Source organism: Mus caroli, unplaced genomic scaffold (assembly GCF_978045245.1).
Source record: "Mus caroli unplaced genomic scaffold, Mus_caroli_1 scaffold_13, whole genome shotgun sequence".
Lineage (NCBI taxonomy): Eukaryota > Metazoa > Chordata > Mammalia > Rodentia > Muridae > Mus > Mus caroli.
In genome coordinates, this window is record NW_028227268.1 from 24,924,243 (window position 1) to 24,942,693 (window position 18,451).

Below are 18,451 nucleotides of genomic sequence, written 5' to 3' on the forward strand. Positions count from 1 at the left end.
GGATGGTTGTTAGCCACCATGTGGTTGCTGGGATTTGAACTCTGGACCTTTGGAAGAGCAGTCGGGTGCTCTTACCCACTGAGCCATCTCACCAGCCCCGAGAAACCCTGTCTTGAAAAACCAAAAAAAAAAAAATCTTTTGGGCTGGTGTGATGACTTGGGGCTAAAGACACCTGCTTTGGCCCTATGGGAACAGAGAAGCTGCTAAGAGCACTGCTCTGGTGGGTCACAAGTCCCTGCAATTCCAGCCCCAGGGGGGCCGATGCCTTCCTCTGTCCTTTCAAGGCACCCACACTCATGTCTACACACTCCCACACCATAACAGAATCAAATAAAACCTTAAAAAAAAAAATAAAGAAAACAAGGAGAAAAGGAAACAGCCGACTGCTTTTATCTCTGAGGGGCTGGGATTACAGGCATCAAGCCCAGCCCCTGCCCTAATGACCACACAGGAGAAATCTTCCTGTATTCTAAACTTTTGAATACACTAGGAACCACTTCCAAGGCACACAACTTCATCTAAGCGAAGCTCTGAACAGTTTTACATCCCGTCCGGAGCCTTCAGCCAGAGCTCAGCAGCACTCCAGAGCCACCATTTTCTAGCTCCTGTCTGGCTTGCCCTCTGCCCTTGTTAACAGTCACCACTAGCACAGCTCGCCTGCCTTCCCTAACAGCACAGGGTCCAGGGCTCCGAGGGCCCCGAGGAGGAAGTTTACCGAGCCTAAGACAACAAAAGGCAGACTGGAGAGGATGCTTAGCCTGTAAGGACAGTGCCCACTCTTCCCAGCACATGCATGGCAGTTCACAACTGTTTATAACTCCAGTTCTAGGAATTGGATGCCTTGTTCTGGCCTCTATGGGTGGTTGGCATGGATGTGGTACAAAGATACATACAGGCAAGACACCCATATGCATATAAGAGCTTTGTTTTTTTGTTTTTTAAAAAGAAAGCATATAGGACAGCAGCTCTCTAGCTGTCACACGCCTTTGGAAAAAGAGCACTAAGGCCAGGAGAGCAGAGCTCCCACTCCACTGTAAGGCTGCTGCTCCTGCAGCTGTGTGTGCCAACAGCACCAAGGAACACAAGAGAAGCACAGTAGTCAGTGCTTAGAAACAAGGCCTGGAATAAGGGGATCACAGTGCTAACACGGACGGACCTGGCAGATGACACCAGCATGGAGGTAAGCATGAGCTTGCAGCCAGCATGGCCACGGACAACAGTTCCTCCAATGCTGCTCCCAAATCAGGCCAACCTTTCAGTGGTCACTTGAGTACGAACTAAGCCAGGTGTGCTAGTGCTTTTTAATCCCAGAGTTTGGGAGACAGAGGCAAACAAGTATCTGTGAGTTCAAAGCCAACTTAAAGTCCAGACCAGCCAGGGTTACATAGTGAGACCCTATCTCAAAAAATAAGGGCTGGAGAGATGGCTCAGCAGTTCAGAGCACTAACTGCTCCTCCAGAGGACCTGAGTTCAATTCCCAGGAACCACATGGTGGCTCACAACCATCTGTAAGGGGATCGGATGCCCTCTTCTGGTATGCAGTTGTAAGTACAGATAGAGACTCATATCCATAAAATAAATAAATCTTAAAAGACTAGAGCAAAACAAAAACTAATTAGATCAGGCATGGTAGTATATAGTGGCACAGTGATAACCCTAGTCAACCAACCAACCAACCAACCAACCAAACAAACAAACAAACTAGTTAGAGGAAAAAACAGAAACAGTTCAAGTCTTGTGTGGAACCTCAATTTGGTTTTGAGGATCTGACTTTTTTGGACTATATAGGCATCTGAGCTTATATAGACACTCGTGCGCACACACACACACACCAACAGACAACTAACACACATACCAACACACAACTAAAATTAAAAAAAAACTTAGAAAACAAAAACACTAGCGAGACTGCCAGCACAGAGGCTGATCCAGGAGAGTGTGCTCCTGCCTGCTGCTGAGCCCTTCTCCAGACTCTCCCCCTCCCCCCCTCCCTCCTTCTCCCCAACCCACTTTTTTTTTTTTTTTTTTTTTTTTTTTTTTTTTTTTTTGGTTTTTCAAAACAGGGTTTCTCTGTGTAGCCCTGGCTGTTCTGGAACTCACTTTGTAGACCAGGCTGGCGTCGAACTCAGAAATCCACCTGCCTCTGCCTCCCGAGTGCTGGGATTAAAGGCATGCGCCACCATGCCTGGCCCGACTTTATTTTTGTGGTGTGTATGTGTGAGGGTTGAAACAGGAACTCATGAAGTTGGCCTCCAACTTGCTATGGTGCTAAGGCCAACCTTGAACTCTGATCCTATGGCCTCCACTTCCTCAATGCGGGGACTACAGGTATGTGCCTCCATGCCCTGTATTTTATTTTTTCGAACATTTACTTTGCAATGGCAGAGAAGAGGCAGGCTGCTTTTTCTCATTGCCATCTCAAGCTGTAAGCCTTGGAAAAACTCTTACTGCAATGCATGCCTTTTGAAAATAAAGGCATTCATTAGTTCCTTTAAGTTTATCTCCCCATTGGGCTCTTGCTTTCTGTATCATACAGGCAGTATCCTGAAGACCAGCCAAAGCAAATATGCAGTCACACTGTGCCTTACTTATGCTCAGTGCTAAGCTTGCACACTACGATCCTCTTTGCTAACAACTTCCAAGTGCTTGGATCACAGGTATATCACGTGTTCAGCTTGGTAAGGAGTAGTAACTAGGAATCAAGCTTCGGACCCTGTGAGCGCAGGCAGGCAGGCTCCTCCTGAAATATATCCTCAGCTCTCCCTTTTACTTCTTAGTTTCAGATAGGATCTGACTAATAAATTAATTGAATCCACAACTGTAGCTTAAAAAGGCTTGGCTTGGCAAATACTCTATAAGGCTGCAGTTCTCAACCTGTGGGCTGTGACCCCTTTGGCAAACCTCTATTTCCAAAAATACTTTTATTAGGTTGAGAACCAGTGGTTTAGGGCCTTCGTGACTGCTGTGTTTTTCTTCAAATGAAACGATGTACCATCGGAGAATCAATTATCAGACAAATTTGTGGGTCAGGAAGTAACCTAGTGCCTAGGCTTGGCAAAGAAAGAGACAGGATGTTCCTACCTTCATGTTCAACAGCAGGGGTCCTTGCTGCTACGTGGAAGGCTCCACCTCTTGCTTCTGTTTGGAAATGAGCTGCGCTTCCTTTAGGGACAGGTACACCTCTTCCTGAGGATCATAGTAGTAGAACTTTCGAATGTAAGAGATCAGAGGTCTGTGAAAAACAAGGAGACAGAGTGTACCATTTACAGGGACATTTCTCAGGAACTATGACTTCGGTTTCCTTTAAGAAAACATCTCTTGCTTGGAGCCCTCCTCCCTTCTCCATTCCTTCATATTGTATGACTACTGAGCAGCCTTTGCCAACGTGACAGAATTCTCACCTTCCCATCCTTACACACTTCTGTCTCTCTCACTCTACTGTAGCGCACTCTGCCCACGGCCTGCAGTGTGAGGCCAGCACACACATCTTCCTCCCTTTGCTGCAATGTCACAGCTCTAGAGTCAAGTGCTAAGACATAAAGAATCGAAAGAACACTGCCTACAAACGCTTACGTCAGGCTTGGCCTCCAGGAGCAGCTTGCAAGTGTCAAAGGCACTTCCATTTCTAGTTCACCCCCCCTCCAAAACAACCCTGACAACCCCATTGTACTTAGGCAGTGGCAGATCCGGAATATGATCTATTCGGACAAGCTGCCGGATCCGGAATCTGCAAAGATGCTGGAGGGACTTGACATTGCTGAATCTGGACACTGGATAGAGCAGCTGTACTGGAGTTGGTGGCAGTCCTTCAAGAATAAAACCAAAGGAAAATACTCAGAATAACGAAGCTAACTACAGCTCCCAGAAGTGCTGTGCGGAGGATGTCACAGGGCTATTTTAGAGTTCATGTATATACTCTGTGTTAGAGCCCCTTACAAAGGGCTGTTGAGAGCCATCTGTGAGAGCACCATTACCATTCAAGGGAATTTCGTGTCCTCTGATTACCTCCTCAGCAACATTTTGGTTTATTGACAGGCTAGCCTCAACCTAATGCAATCCTCCTGTCTTATGAGTACTGGGACCACAGATTTAAGTCCCGATACTTGGCTTCCAGAACCACTACTCTTCTTCTTTATGTTTTCTTTTCGAGACAGGGTTTCTCTGTGTAGCCCTGGCTGTCCTGGAACTCACTTTGTAAACCAGGCCAGCCTCAAACTCAGAAATCCACCTGCCTCTGCCTCCCGAGTGCTGGGACTAAAGGCGTCTGCTACCACTGCTGGGCCCAGAATCACTCTTAATTGTGGAAACTAGCCCAGTGAACAAGACCACGCTAGAGCCTGCTTGGGACCAAGGGACCAAGTCCAAGCGTGAGGGTCTCAGGGAAGGACAACCCAGAGCCTCCCTGTTGGGAACAGGGATACTTGTGCAGCACTATTTAGCAGTATCTTAAAGATCAGGGCTCAGGATATTCAGAGGTACAGTGGTTTGAATAGCCTTTATGGCCAGAAAGGGTCACATGTTGAGAGGCCAGTCCTCTCTGTGGAGGTTTTGGTACAGAATATTTCAGCTCTGAAAGGCCCCACAGCATTCCAACTAGTGAGCAGGAAGGGGGCAGGTGGAGCTGGTATCCAGGCTGCCACTCCTGCAACTGTCTACTCCGGCCAGGCCAGGCCAGCTTGGTACTTTTCTTCCCTCGCTAGTCTCCCTCTCCTACTGGAGCTTAGGCTGGGTTACAGGAACAACACCGATGCTTCTGAAAGACAGCTACTACAGCTGCACAAGCTGGGCCTCATGCGACAGTGCTCAGGTGCCTGTCCTGTGTGCCTGCCAGGCTCCAAGCAAACACTCCTACATGGGTCAGAGCTCCTGTGCTGGGGAAGCCCAACCCCCACAGTCAATGCCACAGAACCCAGCCACCAAGGACAAGGACGTCAGGGACTAAAACATTCAAATGAACTAACAATGTTCTGGTTTCTGTAAGCAAAGGGACTATTAAGATTAAGAGAAGCAAACTAAAAAGGTGAGAAGTGGACTGGAGAGATGGCTCAGCGGTTAAGAGCACTGACTGCTCTTCCAGAGGTCCTGAGTTCAATTTTCAGCAACCACAAGGTGGCTCACAACCATCTGTAATGAGATCTGATGCCCTCTTCTGGTGTGTCTGAAGACAGTGATAGTACACTCACATTTGGTTTTTCAAGATAGGATTTTTCTGTGTAGTCCTGGCTGCCCTGGAACCTGTTCTGTAGACCAGGCTCCAGGCTGGCCTTGAACTCAGAGACCTGCTTTTGCCTCCTGTGTGGGAGGACTAAAAGTGTGTGACACCACACCCAGCTAGGAATTATTTTTTTAGCCACTGTCATATCCAAAGAAATACTACAAACACAACTGATTAGAAAATAAAATTCTACCATTACTGGGGTTTAATTTCAAACAGCTTTAAAATTTTTTGATTGAAGGCCTGAGGAAAAAAGGAAGTGAAGGCTGTAGATTGTCTCCAAAGCCACGTCATGGTTGCTGACGTGTTCCCTCATGAGGGTCTATCAGGAACTGCACTAGAGGCCACTAATGTACTATTTTAGCCAAGAATGTACCTTCATTCTGTTTACAGCTTGAGAACCTGAGAAAAAGGAAAGCTAATGGACTAATTTGTTTGGCAAAGAAAATTTCAAATCCAGAGAGTGTTCAGGCTAGTGCTGAGAAAGCAGTTGTAATTGTTAGAGACCAGCACCACTGAAGAGAGAGTGCCTGTCTTCATTAACACAACAGGAAGGCGTCCCGAAGGAAAGCTCTGCCCTTAGAGGTCCATCTTGTGTGTGAAGACCTAGATTCATTTTAACAGAGAGTCCAGGCTCACAAACCCCCGGAACCCAGGAAAGCCGGAAGTGTATAGCCTGCTTGATTCTATAGGAACTCACAGTTAAGACCTTGGACTTGGCTGGGCAGTGGTGGTGCACGCCTTTAATCCCAGCACTTGGGAGGCAGAGGCAGGCGGATTTCCAAGTTCGAGGCCAGCCTGGTCTACAGAGTGAGTTCCAGGACAGCCAGAGCTACACAGAGAAACCCTGTCTCGGGAAAAAAAAAAAAAGACCTTGGACTTTTTTTAAAAGCTGGTGATGGGTCGGCAAGGTGGCTCAATGGGTAAAGACACTGAATTCAAGCCCGGCAGCCTGAATTCAATCTCCAGAGCCCGTATGGTAGATAGAAGGAAAGACCCAACTCCAGTAAGCTGTCCTCTGATGGTTCATGAGCACTAGGCATACAAATGTATATGCATATACACAAATAAATAAACACAATTTTTTTTAATTAAAAAGAAGATGAAATTGGCTGGGCAGTGGCACCCGCCTTTAAGCCCAGCACTCACAGAGGCAGTGGATGTCTCTGAGTTCAAGGCCAGCCTGGTCTACAGAGTGAGCTCCAGGACAGCCAGGGATACACAGAGAAACCCTGTCTTGGAAAAACAAAAAAGATGAAATTGCTAAAGACAATGGGGATCTTTAAAGTCAGTTGGAATATATAATATATATTATTAACATGGCCATGAGCATCTAAGGAGCAAGAGGTGGAGTGGTGATAGTTAGCATGGCCATTTAACAGATCACCATTTAATAGAATCACCGTGGATGCTGTGAGCATGGCTGTGTAGAGTACACTTCATGATTTTAGCTGAGGCAGGAAGACCCATTCAGGTAAACACTGATACAAATGAAATAAATCGAAAGAATAAAATTTACAATTTAAAGAGAGATTTAAAGTTGGGTGCAGTGGTGCATGCCTTTAGTAGCAAAATTGGGGGCAGGGTGGGTTGGGAGTGGGGTGGCACAGAGGCTGGCGAATCTCTGAGTTTGAGAGGCCAACCTGGCCTAATGAGTTCTAGGAAAGCCAGGGCTATAGAAAGACCTTCACAGACAGACAGACAGACAGACAGACAGACAGAGAGATTGATTTTTTTTTTTTTTTTTTTTTTTTGGTTTTTCGAGACAGGGTTTATCTGTATAGCTCTGGCTGTCCTGGAGCTCACTTTGTAGACCAGGCTGGCCTCGAACTCAGAAATCCGCCTGCCCCTGCCTCCCGAGTGCTGGGATTAAAGGCATGCGCCACCACGCCCGGCTGAGAGATTGATTTTTAAGATATCAAACTGGGGTAAGACTAAATTTTAGGGTATAGGGAAAGGTATTTCAATAATCCCAGTATTGATAATAGAAAAATGCACACTTATGCCAGCACTTGAGAGGTGGAGGCAGGAGAATCAGGAGTTCAAGGTCTCCCTCAGCTGTATAGTCAGTTTGAGGCCAGTAAGGGCTTCATGGCATTGCCTAGAAAAAAAACAAGCAAACACAAGGACGTCTTGTCAGCAGAGTGTGCAGTGACAGCAGTGCCAGCATGGTTTCCACCTTACACCTAGGAACTGGTATGGCTACTTCCTTCTCCACAAAACATCCAAACTGGATCAGCCAAGCCTCTGGATGGAATAATGATTTCACAGGAAATTCAAAGAACCATATTGTAACCATGGAGGTTACAATAAGTAAATTACAGGCAGAACAATATTTTATTTAAAAATATTCTTTTTTTCTTTTTTATTTATTTATTTTTTGATTTTTTTAAGATAGGGTTTCTCTGTGTAGCCTTGGCTGTCCTAGAACTCACTTTGTAGACCAGGCTGGTCTCGAACTCAGAAATCCACCTACCTCTGTCTCCCGAGTGCTGAGATTAAAGGCGTGCGTCACCATGCCCAGCTTAAAAATATTGAGACAGGGTCTTATTCGATAGCACTGACCTGGATGTATTTAAATTTTTGTGACTGCAGCTTACACCTATAATTCCAGCGCTTAGGAGGCTAAGGCAGGAGGACTGCCACAAGCTTAGCACTAGGCTAGGCTACACATCAAGTGCTGAGATCAGAAGTTCACTGTCACCTAGGGAGCACACTTGAAGTCAGCCTGGGATACACCAGACACCACCTCCCAAAGCAAATAAATATATAGAGAAAGAAATAGACAGACAGAAACAGACAGCCGAGAATGTGGTTCCTCTCCAGAGCACGCCCAGGATGCTGGATTGTGTGGGGACTAAATCTAGGGGACTAAGCTAAATGTCCTATCCCAATTATCTACAATTTTAATAGACTAACCTATTAGTTAACTTAAGAGTTGAGATATTTAAATTAGAAACTTGACTTCCTCTTAGTAGGCATTCAATAAACAGTAGTCAATACTTCAAACTCTAACTCGTGTACAATATTAGAAATCTTAGCTGCAATTTCTGAAGATAAAGTACATTTGTGGGATAAAAAGAGCTGTATTGACGCAGCCCGAGACTCCAAGTCTCTCAATCTGCTGCGAGCAGGGACGTTCCAGAGTCAGGAGACACCTCACTGAGAGTCGCCTAGATTACCAATAAGCAGAGCTCCTCCCCTTGTCCCTGCAAATCACTTCATTTTTCTCCATCCCTTCCTGAAGGCTGGGAGTTCCCTCAGGGCATCAGCTAGCTGACTTTTTATACTAAGTTACAAATAAATGTTTGATAAATAAATATCCATTATATCCACAAATGTTAAAAATTGCTAAGCAGCCTCAATGGTATGAAGAATTCTAACATGTTCCTTCAACTAAGACAAACACATGAGCCCCAATGGTGTTGGCAGCACTGTAGCAAATACCAAATGAAGTGAGAATTAATACAGTTCACACCCTGTCGTGCCTTATTTAAATCACCAACATTATACAAACATCACTGTCACCTGGTCCAATCCTGTTCCTGATGTTCTGCCCGAGGCTCCCCAGCAACTCCTACATTTTAGAGCAATTTCTTGGCACCCTGCTTAGGAAGCTAATTTGATTCAAAGTGAAAGCATGAAGCTCTTGCTTTTCTGTTTGCTTCCTACAGATTCCTCACATAAATGTGCTTGTCAGTTTTCCTTACCTAATGCTAAAAGCCAAGTTCTTCTAAACCATTCCTCCACCTCCTCTGATAGATACCAGGCAGATAACTTCTTCAGTGGGCTGGCTGACTTGACTATATGATCACACTAGTGAAGCCAAGAGCAGGGCAGTGCTCCCATGTGAAGAAAAGTCTTTGTTTTTCAACACAGTGGAGATGTCAATATACTAAACAACAACAAGCCACTCCTGTTTGTCAGTTAGTACACTATGGACAAACCCTAGCAGGCATTTCTTAATAAACTACAACTGCACTCAGCCTGCAGACCCACTCACCACTGCCTTTCTGGTGAGTCCACTCTCACACCCCTGACCCTGGGGAAATGCCTGCAGAGGTCACACTGCCTGACTTCACAAATAAAAGGTAAGAAGCCTGCAACAGCAGCAAGGAGCCATCTCAATGTCAAGTGCTACACGATGCCTGGGCTTCAGCGATGGGAACAATTTTCTTATTCATGTGGTCAGAGAAGCAGAAACCATTCTTTAGAACATTATAGGATTAACGTACAAGGGCTGGCCTTAGTCACTGGACTCTGCAGAAGTGGTTGCTCCAATAGCAGGACAAACAGTTTTAGGTGTGGCCATTGTTTGGGGACTGGAACATTCTGGTAGAATATCACATCCTAGTTGGGTTTAATAATTATTGTAACTAGCAGGAGGCTGAGGCAAAAGGAGAGCTTGGGCAACATGGAAATACAAGGCCATCCTGAAATACAAGAGTAAGGCCTCTCTTTAAAAAGCAACAATAATAAATTACTGTAACTACAATTTTACCTGGGACCCTGGATCTCAGGAAATAGAGAAATTTCCCATTCTTGGAGTGCATGATGGCTCTCTTAATGAACTCCACCACCGACTGACAGCGATCCTCAAACTTGGGATGGCACCATAAGCTGAAAGTCCCTGGAATGGAAAACTAAGAGTAAATTTACAACCTTTTTAGGTGTGGTGTGGTGTGGAGTTCCTGTCATCAGGGCGCTCAGGAGTCTAAGGCAGGAAGATCTGAGCTAGAGGACAGACTGGGGTAGACAGCAAAACTCTAAAAATTAAAAAGAAAAACAACAAAAAAACCTCAAATGATCTAAGAGGCTGCTTTGAACATTTTAGTTTTTTGTTTGTGTTTTGTTGTTGTTTGGTTTTTTTGAGACCTGGTTTCTCTGGGTAGCTTTGGCTGTCCTAGAACTTGTTCTGTAGACCAAGCTGGCCTCAAATTCACAGATATCAGACTGCTTCTGCCTTCCTAGTACTGGGATTATAGGCATGCATCACCATCGCCCGACTAAACATTCTATTTTTTTATTTATTTATTTTTTTTTGGTTTTTCGAGACAGGGTTTCTCTTTATAGCTCTGGCTGTCCTGGAGCTCACTTTGTAGACCAGGCTGGCCTCGAACTCAGAAATCCGCCTGCCTCTGCCTCCCAAGTGCTGGGATTAAAGGCATGCGCCACCACGCCCGGCTCTATTTTTTTAATAACTAAATTATTAAAAATTAAATTTTAGGCCAGACAGTGGTGGCACACACCTTTAATCCTAGCACTGGGGTGGTGGAGGCAGGAGGATTTCTGAGTTCTCGGCCAGCCTGGTCTACAGAGTGAGTTCAAGGACAGCCAGGGCTACACAGAGAAACCCTGTCTCGAAAAAATAAATAAATAAATAAATTTTAGGGCTGGTGAGATGGCTCAGTGGGTAAGAGCACTGACTGCTCTTCCAAAGGTCCTGATTTCAAATCCCAGCAGCCATATGGTGGCTCACAACCACCCATAATGAGATCTGACATCCTCTTCTGGTGATCTGAAGACAGCTACAGTGAGCTACAGTGTACTTATTTATAATAATAAATAAATCCTTGGGCTGGAGCAAGCAGGGTGGACCAGAGCGAGCAAAGGTCCTAAATTCAATTCCCAGAACCACATGAAGGCTCACAACCATCTGTACAGCTATAGTGTGTAAATAAATAAATAAATAAATCTTTTTAAAAAAATAAATTCTAAACAACATTTTCACTCATTTTTTTTTTTTTGGTATGGTGGTAGCACACACCTTTAATCCCAAAACACTCTGTAGGCAGATCTCTGTGAGTTCAAGGCCAGCTCTATAGACTAAGTTCCAGGACAGCCAAGGGTACACAGAGACATCCTGTCTTGAAAATCCAAAACATAAAATAAACTAACAAAAGAAAAACAAAGATCTCAGAAGAATTTAGAGAGGCCAGCAAAACGACTCAGTGTGTAAAGGTACTTGCCAGCAAAGATGACATCCTGAGTCCTCAGCCTAGAACCAACAGAGGAGGAGGAAAGATGTGATCCCTCAGGTTTCCTGTCTATCATACACATGTGGTGACCTACACACGCTTGAACACATGCATTCACAAAATGCATGAATTAAAAATGTTTTAAAGCCGGGCGTGGTGGCGCACGCCTTTAATCCCAGCACTCGGGAGGCAGAGGCAGGCGGATTTCTGAGTTCGAAGCCAGTCTGGTCTACAAAGTGAGTTCCAGGACAGCCAGGGCTACACAGAGAAACTCTGTCTTGGGGGGGAAAAAAAAAAAAGTTTAAAAAAACAAATAATTAAGTTAAAAAAATAAGGATTTTCTTTTCCTTATGCATATCATTCTTTAAATGACTTACTCCACACTTGTATTTATAAATTCACCTGTCATACAGTAAAGACGCACATACTCTAAAGGATGTGAGAGGACCATAGTAAAAGCAAGGGCTCTCAGATCTAAGCCATGCAGAGTGCACACCATTCACTCTTTAGGGACGCACACGACAGGCACAGGGAAGCAAACTAAGCCTTCCCTTCTCCCACGCCCAGAGCGTTGTGAAGTTTCGACCTCAAACTCCAGCGTTCCAAAGGCAAAAGGGAATCTGACCTTCTGTGACTCAATCCTAGGTTCTGAGACTCATCCACAAAAGAACACAATTTGGAGCTGCAGCCTGGAGCCTCTGCAGCTCCTCTTACAGTGTCACTGAAAACGGTGAGGGTGTGTCCCATGTCAACAAGTACCAGACACAAAGCCTCTTTCTACTAAAGGTTAGAAAGAAAGGCCCTTAACCCACGAGCCACTGGGACAGCACTGAGGAGGGAGGCTCTTACTCCCTCACCTAGCAAGAACCTAACAGCCAAGAAGTATTCATCTCCCATTCCCAAAGTCTAGTCAATTAATAGTCTGTTTTAACCAAACAGCTCATTCTGAAATGCTGCATTTTGTATTTGGTTTATCTGTGATTCTGCTTCTTTGGAACTGCAGAAAAGTTGGCAGCATTGGCTTCTAACCACATCCCACTTCCAACAGTTACCTAATCCATGGCTTCTTTTTTTATAATTATTAACATTTATTTTTATTTTGGGTATGTGTGCCCCATGTGTGTGTGTACCCATGGAGGTCACAGGAAGGTATCAGATCCCCAAGAACTGGAATCACAAACACTTGTGAGCCACCCGACATGGATGCCGGGAACTGGACTTTGGTCCTTTGGGAGAGCAGCAAGTGTTCTCAACCACTAAGGCATCTCCTAACCAAACTCATGGCTGTTACCTCTGCTGCTGCTGCTGCTGCTCCTCCTCCTCCTCTCCCTCCTCCTCCTCTCCCTCCTCTTCCTCCTCCTCCTCCTCCTTGTTTTGTTTTGTTTTATAAAATCAGTTTTCCAAGAAAGGGCTCTGCCTCGTCTCTAGAGTGCTAGGGTTAAAGGTGTTTACCACCACCACCTGGAGACTTAATGACTTCTTGAACTTTTTCTACATATGATCCTATTTTGCCTACGAAATTTTACATGCAACCCCGGTGTGTAGGTATATAAAACAGGTATAAAGATAAAACATTTTCTGAAAACAAATCACAAAAAAATAGTTTTGTTTTTATTTTTCATTCTGTGAGACAGGGTTTCTCTCTGGAGACCAGGCTAGCCTAGAACTAAGAGGTCCGCCAGATTCTGCCTCTTGAGTGATAAGATTAGAAGCATGCACCAACATGCCCAGGTTTTTTTTTTTTTTTAATTATGTAGAACATATATAATTTTACTATTTTTTAAAGATGAAGATGAATTTGTCTGCTACTTTTACATAAAAAATTAAAACTTGGTGCCAGGCAGTGGTGGCGCATGCCTTTAATCCCAGCACTTAGGAGGCAGAGGCAGGTGGATTTCTGAGTTCGAGGCCAGCCTGGTCTACAGAGTGAGTTCCAGGACAGCCAGGGCCACACAGAGAAACCCTGTCTCGAAAAAACAAAAATAAAAACAACAACAACAAAAAGAATTAAAACTTGGGCTGGTCATAGTGGCGCATGGCAGGGACAGAATCAGTTCAAATCCCATCTTGGATATATAGTTCAAAGCAAGTCTGGCCCACCCACAAAAATAATAAAATTTTAAAAGGAGGGCGGGGGCTACCTCAGCCCAGGTAGGAAAAGGCAAAGCTGGAGAAAGGCTTTCCCGGGGCAGCAGCTCTTACCTCTATAGTGCTCCATTCTAGTGTGATGGGTGATACCCTGTGATCGAAAGCTGAGGCTCAGGATGTAACGAGGATCCGAGCTGTCTCGTACCAGGAAAGAACCATCTGGCTTCCCCTTCAGTTTCATCTCTGCATCTTCCCAATTCATAGGTCCCCAGTACCAGCCACACTAGACAAGATAGGGAATACTAACGTAGTTAACAGAGAATGCCAATGTCCTGAGCACAATCTGTCTTAGCAGGGGAGATTTCCCCCATTCTCCAAAACACCCGAGAAGCTAAAAGCCATTAACCCTTGTGCCAACCACAGCAGAGAGCACCAGGCTCCTTACACTTTTACTCTGTACCAGTCCTACATCTCATTACCAGTGCTCCTGTAAGGACCAGAAGGAACCAGGTCCATTTACCTAGAAAACCACCTTAGACTATCCCAAAGATTTCTCGGCAATCCTCTTCCATTATGTCTAACTTCTTCCCACCCAAATTCAGTCTCCTTACATTTCCTATGAAACAAACAATAGCCTACTGTCTAGCCACTGTGAATAAGGAGACACAGAAACTCCTCTTCCTCTAAAAACAGTAAGGACACCACAGACAGAGCTCAGGTGTGGGAGGAAAGGTGAGCTGCCAGCCCTCAAGCATCCCTACCTTTTCCAGCTCTCGAAGGCTGGCTGCAAAGCTGCTTGAGTCGGGCCGATAGAGGGGACACTGGAGGTGCTGTGGGGGCTGGCTGTGCAGGGATTCTGATGCTCTGATGGGAGCAATTCGGGGAAACGCATCTGCAGGGCAAGAGAATGGAGACCACTTGTTTATCCACACTGCTCCAACCCCTAGACTTCCCTTCCCCAAAAAGATGCTAACTGAAGAGGGCAAGGCATTAGAAGCTAAGCTGAGAGGGTGGGAGCCAAAGCAGTGGGAAAGAGCTGGATGGGCCGGAACAAAAAGCCGTGTGAGCTCGTGTAAGCCGTGAAGGATGAGTGGGGGCGTTCAACCCCAGAAAAGCAGTAGGGGAGCTGCTCACTAACCTGACTAAGGTGACTACTTCAGGGGCTTCACCAGCCTAGAGCGGTTCCAACTTCTCCCACCTCGAAGTGAAGTGCCGGTAAAGCAGCCTTGGAAATAGTGACTCGCTTACTGCCCAGGGAGAGTAAGGATTTTTGCCAGGGAAGTAGAAAAGAATGCTGATTTCATTCATTTTATTCCCTGGGTACTGGAGGCTGGCAAAGCAGGTATGGGCTACTAAATGCTTGGTACTTATTTACAAGGCTGCAGTAAATACCAAAAGCTTAGGAAAAAAAAAAACCACACAACTTTGATAACCAGCAATATAGTAAACCTCTTCACTGAACTGACATTAAGGCAATTTCTTAAGTGATATCTCCTCAGCAAAGCAGTCCCAGAAGCAGGAACCAGAAATCCCAGGCTTTTATTTCTAAGAAAAGTTAAGATTTACTTCCATAAGGAAACGGGTTAGGAAAAAAAGTTCTTAGACTCATTTTCAAGTTCTAGTCCAACCATGGGGATGGAGACTGAAGCTTTCTCCTAAGTTGTAATGTCCGTAAGCAGACTTCTCCCGTCCTTCCACTCTTACGAGTCTTGGCTCTAAACTAAGCTAACCTGGGGCGTGGGGTGGAGGAGGCGGAGGTAGGGGGAAAGACTGCAAGGAAGACCCCATCGGAGCCACAAGGACAGATGTAGGCAGCGTCCCACTGATATCATCTACAAGAGAGAACAAAAGCAAGAGGTTCAGCAAAATGAGCACACACAGCGAGGGGAGGGGAGGCAGAGGAGCGGATCCAGGCCCCGCTGGGGAGGCAGCCCGGCCTTCGTGCTACCTTTATGCACGGGCAAGTCATCCCAATCAGCTGTGCTTGCCTAGAAGCAGGAGAGTGAGGGTATCCCTAAGCAGCTCAGTCACAACAGACTGAGGACAAGTTGCATGGGAATCTACTCAACACATGGACAGTCAATACTGCTTCATGCAAATAAGATGCCCGCCCATCTAAGTGCCTGCAGAAATGACAAGGGTGTGCAGAAAGGGAAGGAAAATAACTGGGCTGGGCCATCAATAGAAACCGTTAACCTTATCCGGCCCCTGACCAAAGAGCAAGTCCCTAGAGTTCACCCTCCCTACAGGGCAAGATGGCAAAAGGGTGGGTTAGAGACTATACCTAGGAGGCTGAGGCTTCTTCTTGGAGGAGGAGGGGGAGTTGGAGGGTGTGGAGAGGTCAGGCCCCGTTGAGAAATGTCCACGTCCACAAGCGATACTGTCTCACCTGAGGGATTCACATAGCAAGCATGTTATAGAAGCACACTATCCAAAGCTGAGGCCAAAAGGAAAGAGGGACACAGGGCAAGCAAGGGAGGCCAGAGGGCAGAGGGTCCCTAAGCAAGGGAGGCCAGAGGGCAGAGGGTCCCTAAGCAAGGGAGGCCAGAGGCAGAGGCCAGAGGGTCCCTAAGCTCTGCAGGCTAGAATTACCCTGAACACCAACTGTCTTAAAATCTAGTTGTTGCTGGGTTGTGGCACACACACCTTTAATCCCAGTACTTATGAGGCAGAGACAGTGACTTATAAGTTCAAGATGGCCAGCTTGGTCTACAGACAGAGTTCCAGGACAGCCAGGGTTACACAGAGTCAGGATTTGTCTCAAAACACCAAAGCAAAAAGAAAAAAGAAAAAAAGTTCCTTGTTCTGGGTTAGCAAGGGGCTCTGAGGTCAGGAGCCTCGCTGCTGCTCTTGAGCAGAGCCACATTGTTTCCCACACCCACACAGTGGCCCTAAACTCCAGGCACACACACAGGATACGCGCGTAGGCAAAGACAGTAGGATGGCTCAGTAGAAAAAGGACTTGCTAGCAAACCTGATAATCTAAATTCAATCCCCAAGTCCTGTATGGTGGAAAAAGAATTGACTGTCAGTAAGTATCCTCTGACCTCCAAAGGCATGATGTGGCACACAGTCAGTAAACAAAGTGTAAATAAAGAAGCCTAAAATAATAATTTTTAAAAATTAATCATTTTAGCCGGGCGTGGTGGCGCATGCCTTTAATCCCAGCACTCGGGAGGCAGAGGCAGGCGGATTTCTGAGTTCGAGGCCAGCCTGGTCTACAAAGTGAGTGCCAGGACAGCCAGGGCTACACAGAGAAACCCTGTCTCGAAAAACCAAAAAAAAAAAAAAAAAAATTAATCATTTTATTCCAGGGTTGGAGAAATGGCTCAGGGGTTAAAAGCATTGGTCACTCTTCCAAAGGACCAAGGTCTGGTTCTCAGCACCCACACAGCAGCTCACAACCATCTATAACTACAATTCCAGGACATCTGCTGGCCACTTGTAGTCTCCAGACACCAGGCATATAAGTGGCACACAGATATACATGTAGACAAAATACTCATACACATAGAATAAAATTCTTTAAAATAAAATAAAAGTGCTATCTTTTCTTTACCATCCTAAGGGCCAGGTTTACTTAGGAGAAAAGCATTAGCTTGGCCCGACAGTGAGAAAGCCGTTCAGTGCTCTTTCTGGTACTGACTTACCTTGAACAGGGGCTCTAATTCTGAAAAGGAATCTTTTTGTATCAAATAAAACCAAACTGTCTTTGCAGACTTTCATGCCAGGGTGGAGCAAGGCAAGTGGTTTGCGTTCTGCCATATGGACATGACGAATGTAAGACCAGAATACGTTAACAGCCAAGAGGAAGGGCCAGGGAGGAGGCTTGGCATACAAAGTGCTTGCCTCCAAACCAGAAGCTCCAAGTTCAACTCCTTCAACTGTCCTCTGGCTTCCCCACATATGTGTTGTGACCTACACATATGCATGCACACGCATTAAATGTCTGAAGAGAAAAAACTGCTGGTAGCATGGCAGTGTGCTCCTTTAAACCAAACAGTAAGGGGATAGAAATGGGAGGAGTTCAAGGCCAGTCTTTGCTACACATTTGAAGCCCACTTGGACCTTAAACAAAACTAAAGTCACCTGTGGAAGTTCTAGGAAGCAGGCCATGGTCTGCTGTCAGCCTCACTGCCTTGAATAGTGAGTGTTCAACAGGCATGGACAGGAATCCATGATAGAAAGCCTAGGATATCACTTATAGATACTAAGGCTCTGCCTTAACCTGAAACTAAAATCTATATGTTCCTAAAGAGGAAACTACTATTAACTAGAAAAGTATGTAGCTAATAAGATGAGCAATTCTGCTTATGGGAACCCACTACAGTAAATGTCTATAAGATGTCGTTTATTTTAACAACTCACTGGAACCTATACAGCTGGGGAGCCACTGGCCTAGAAATGACAATTCTAAATTATGATTCTTTAAAATCACCTTTGTAAGGGCCATAATATCCAAAGGAGTTAAAGATTAGCATTTTAAATTTGGTTAATTAGTTAGTTTTTTAGGTGGGGTCTCACTATATAGCTCTGATTGGCCTGAACTCTCTGCTTTAACTCTGCAGTCCTCCTCCCTCTGACCCCCAAGTGGTGGAATTACAGGGTAGGCTACCACACCCAACCAAAAGGCTACTTTGTAAAGCCCTTCTCAGACTGAGACAAAGTGGAAGGCCTTCATAGTGTCTGCCCAAGCAGGAGCTTTACACATGTCTGACAGAACAGGTACCTCTCTGAAGAGTTTCCTATAACTTGAGATGGTAAGGCAGTGGCCCATTTCCAAGACACTCAAGCCATCTTACTTTAGCAACTGTGTTCCCTGCTGTACTGGCTAGTTTTGTGTCAACTTGACACAGCTGGAGTTATCACAGAGAAAGGAGCTTCAATTGAGGAAATGCCTCCATGAGATCCAACTGTAAGGCATTTTCTCAATTAGTGATCAAGGGGGAAAGGCCCCTTGTGGGTGATGCCATCCCTGGGCTGGTAGTCTTGGTTCTATAAGAGAGCAGGCTGGCCGGGCGTGGTGGCGCACGCCTTTAATCCCAGCACTTGGGAGGCAGAGGCAGGCGGATTTCTGAGTTCGAGGCCAGCCTGGTCTACAAAGTGAGTTCCAGGACAGCCAGGGCTACACAGAGAAACCCTGTCTCGAAAAACCAAAAAAAAAAAAAA

General features: G+C 45.5%; 1 protein-coding gene across 2 annotated transcripts in view; it reads right to left on the reverse strand.

Annotated features, from left to right (window-relative positions):
- Socs7 (suppressor of cytokine signaling 7) overlaps positions 1-18,451 on the reverse strand; it is a 36,161-nt gene that overhangs the window by 6,200 nt on the left and 11,510 nt on the right. Inside the window, exons 3-9 of one of the 2 annotated variants that reach the window (XM_021176739.3) lie at positions 15,567-15,671; positions 15,013-15,114; positions 14,044-14,174; positions 13,397-13,565; positions 9,718-9,846; positions 3,672-3,807; positions 3,083-3,233 (exon numbers count right to left, since the gene is read on the reverse strand). In XM_021176739.3, coding sequence (XP_021032398.1) covers positions 3,113-3,233; positions 3,672-3,807; positions 9,718-9,846; positions 13,397-13,565; positions 14,044-14,174; positions 15,013-15,114; positions 15,567-15,671 — 893 coding nt within the window. In that variant the 3' untranslated portion in view covers positions 3,083-3,112. The remainder of the gene's footprint in view (positions 1-3,082; positions 3,234-3,671; positions 3,808-9,717; positions 9,847-13,396; positions 13,566-14,043; positions 14,175-15,012; positions 15,115-15,566; positions 15,672-18,451) is intronic. The other variant, XM_029483627.2, reaches the window with a different exon arrangement.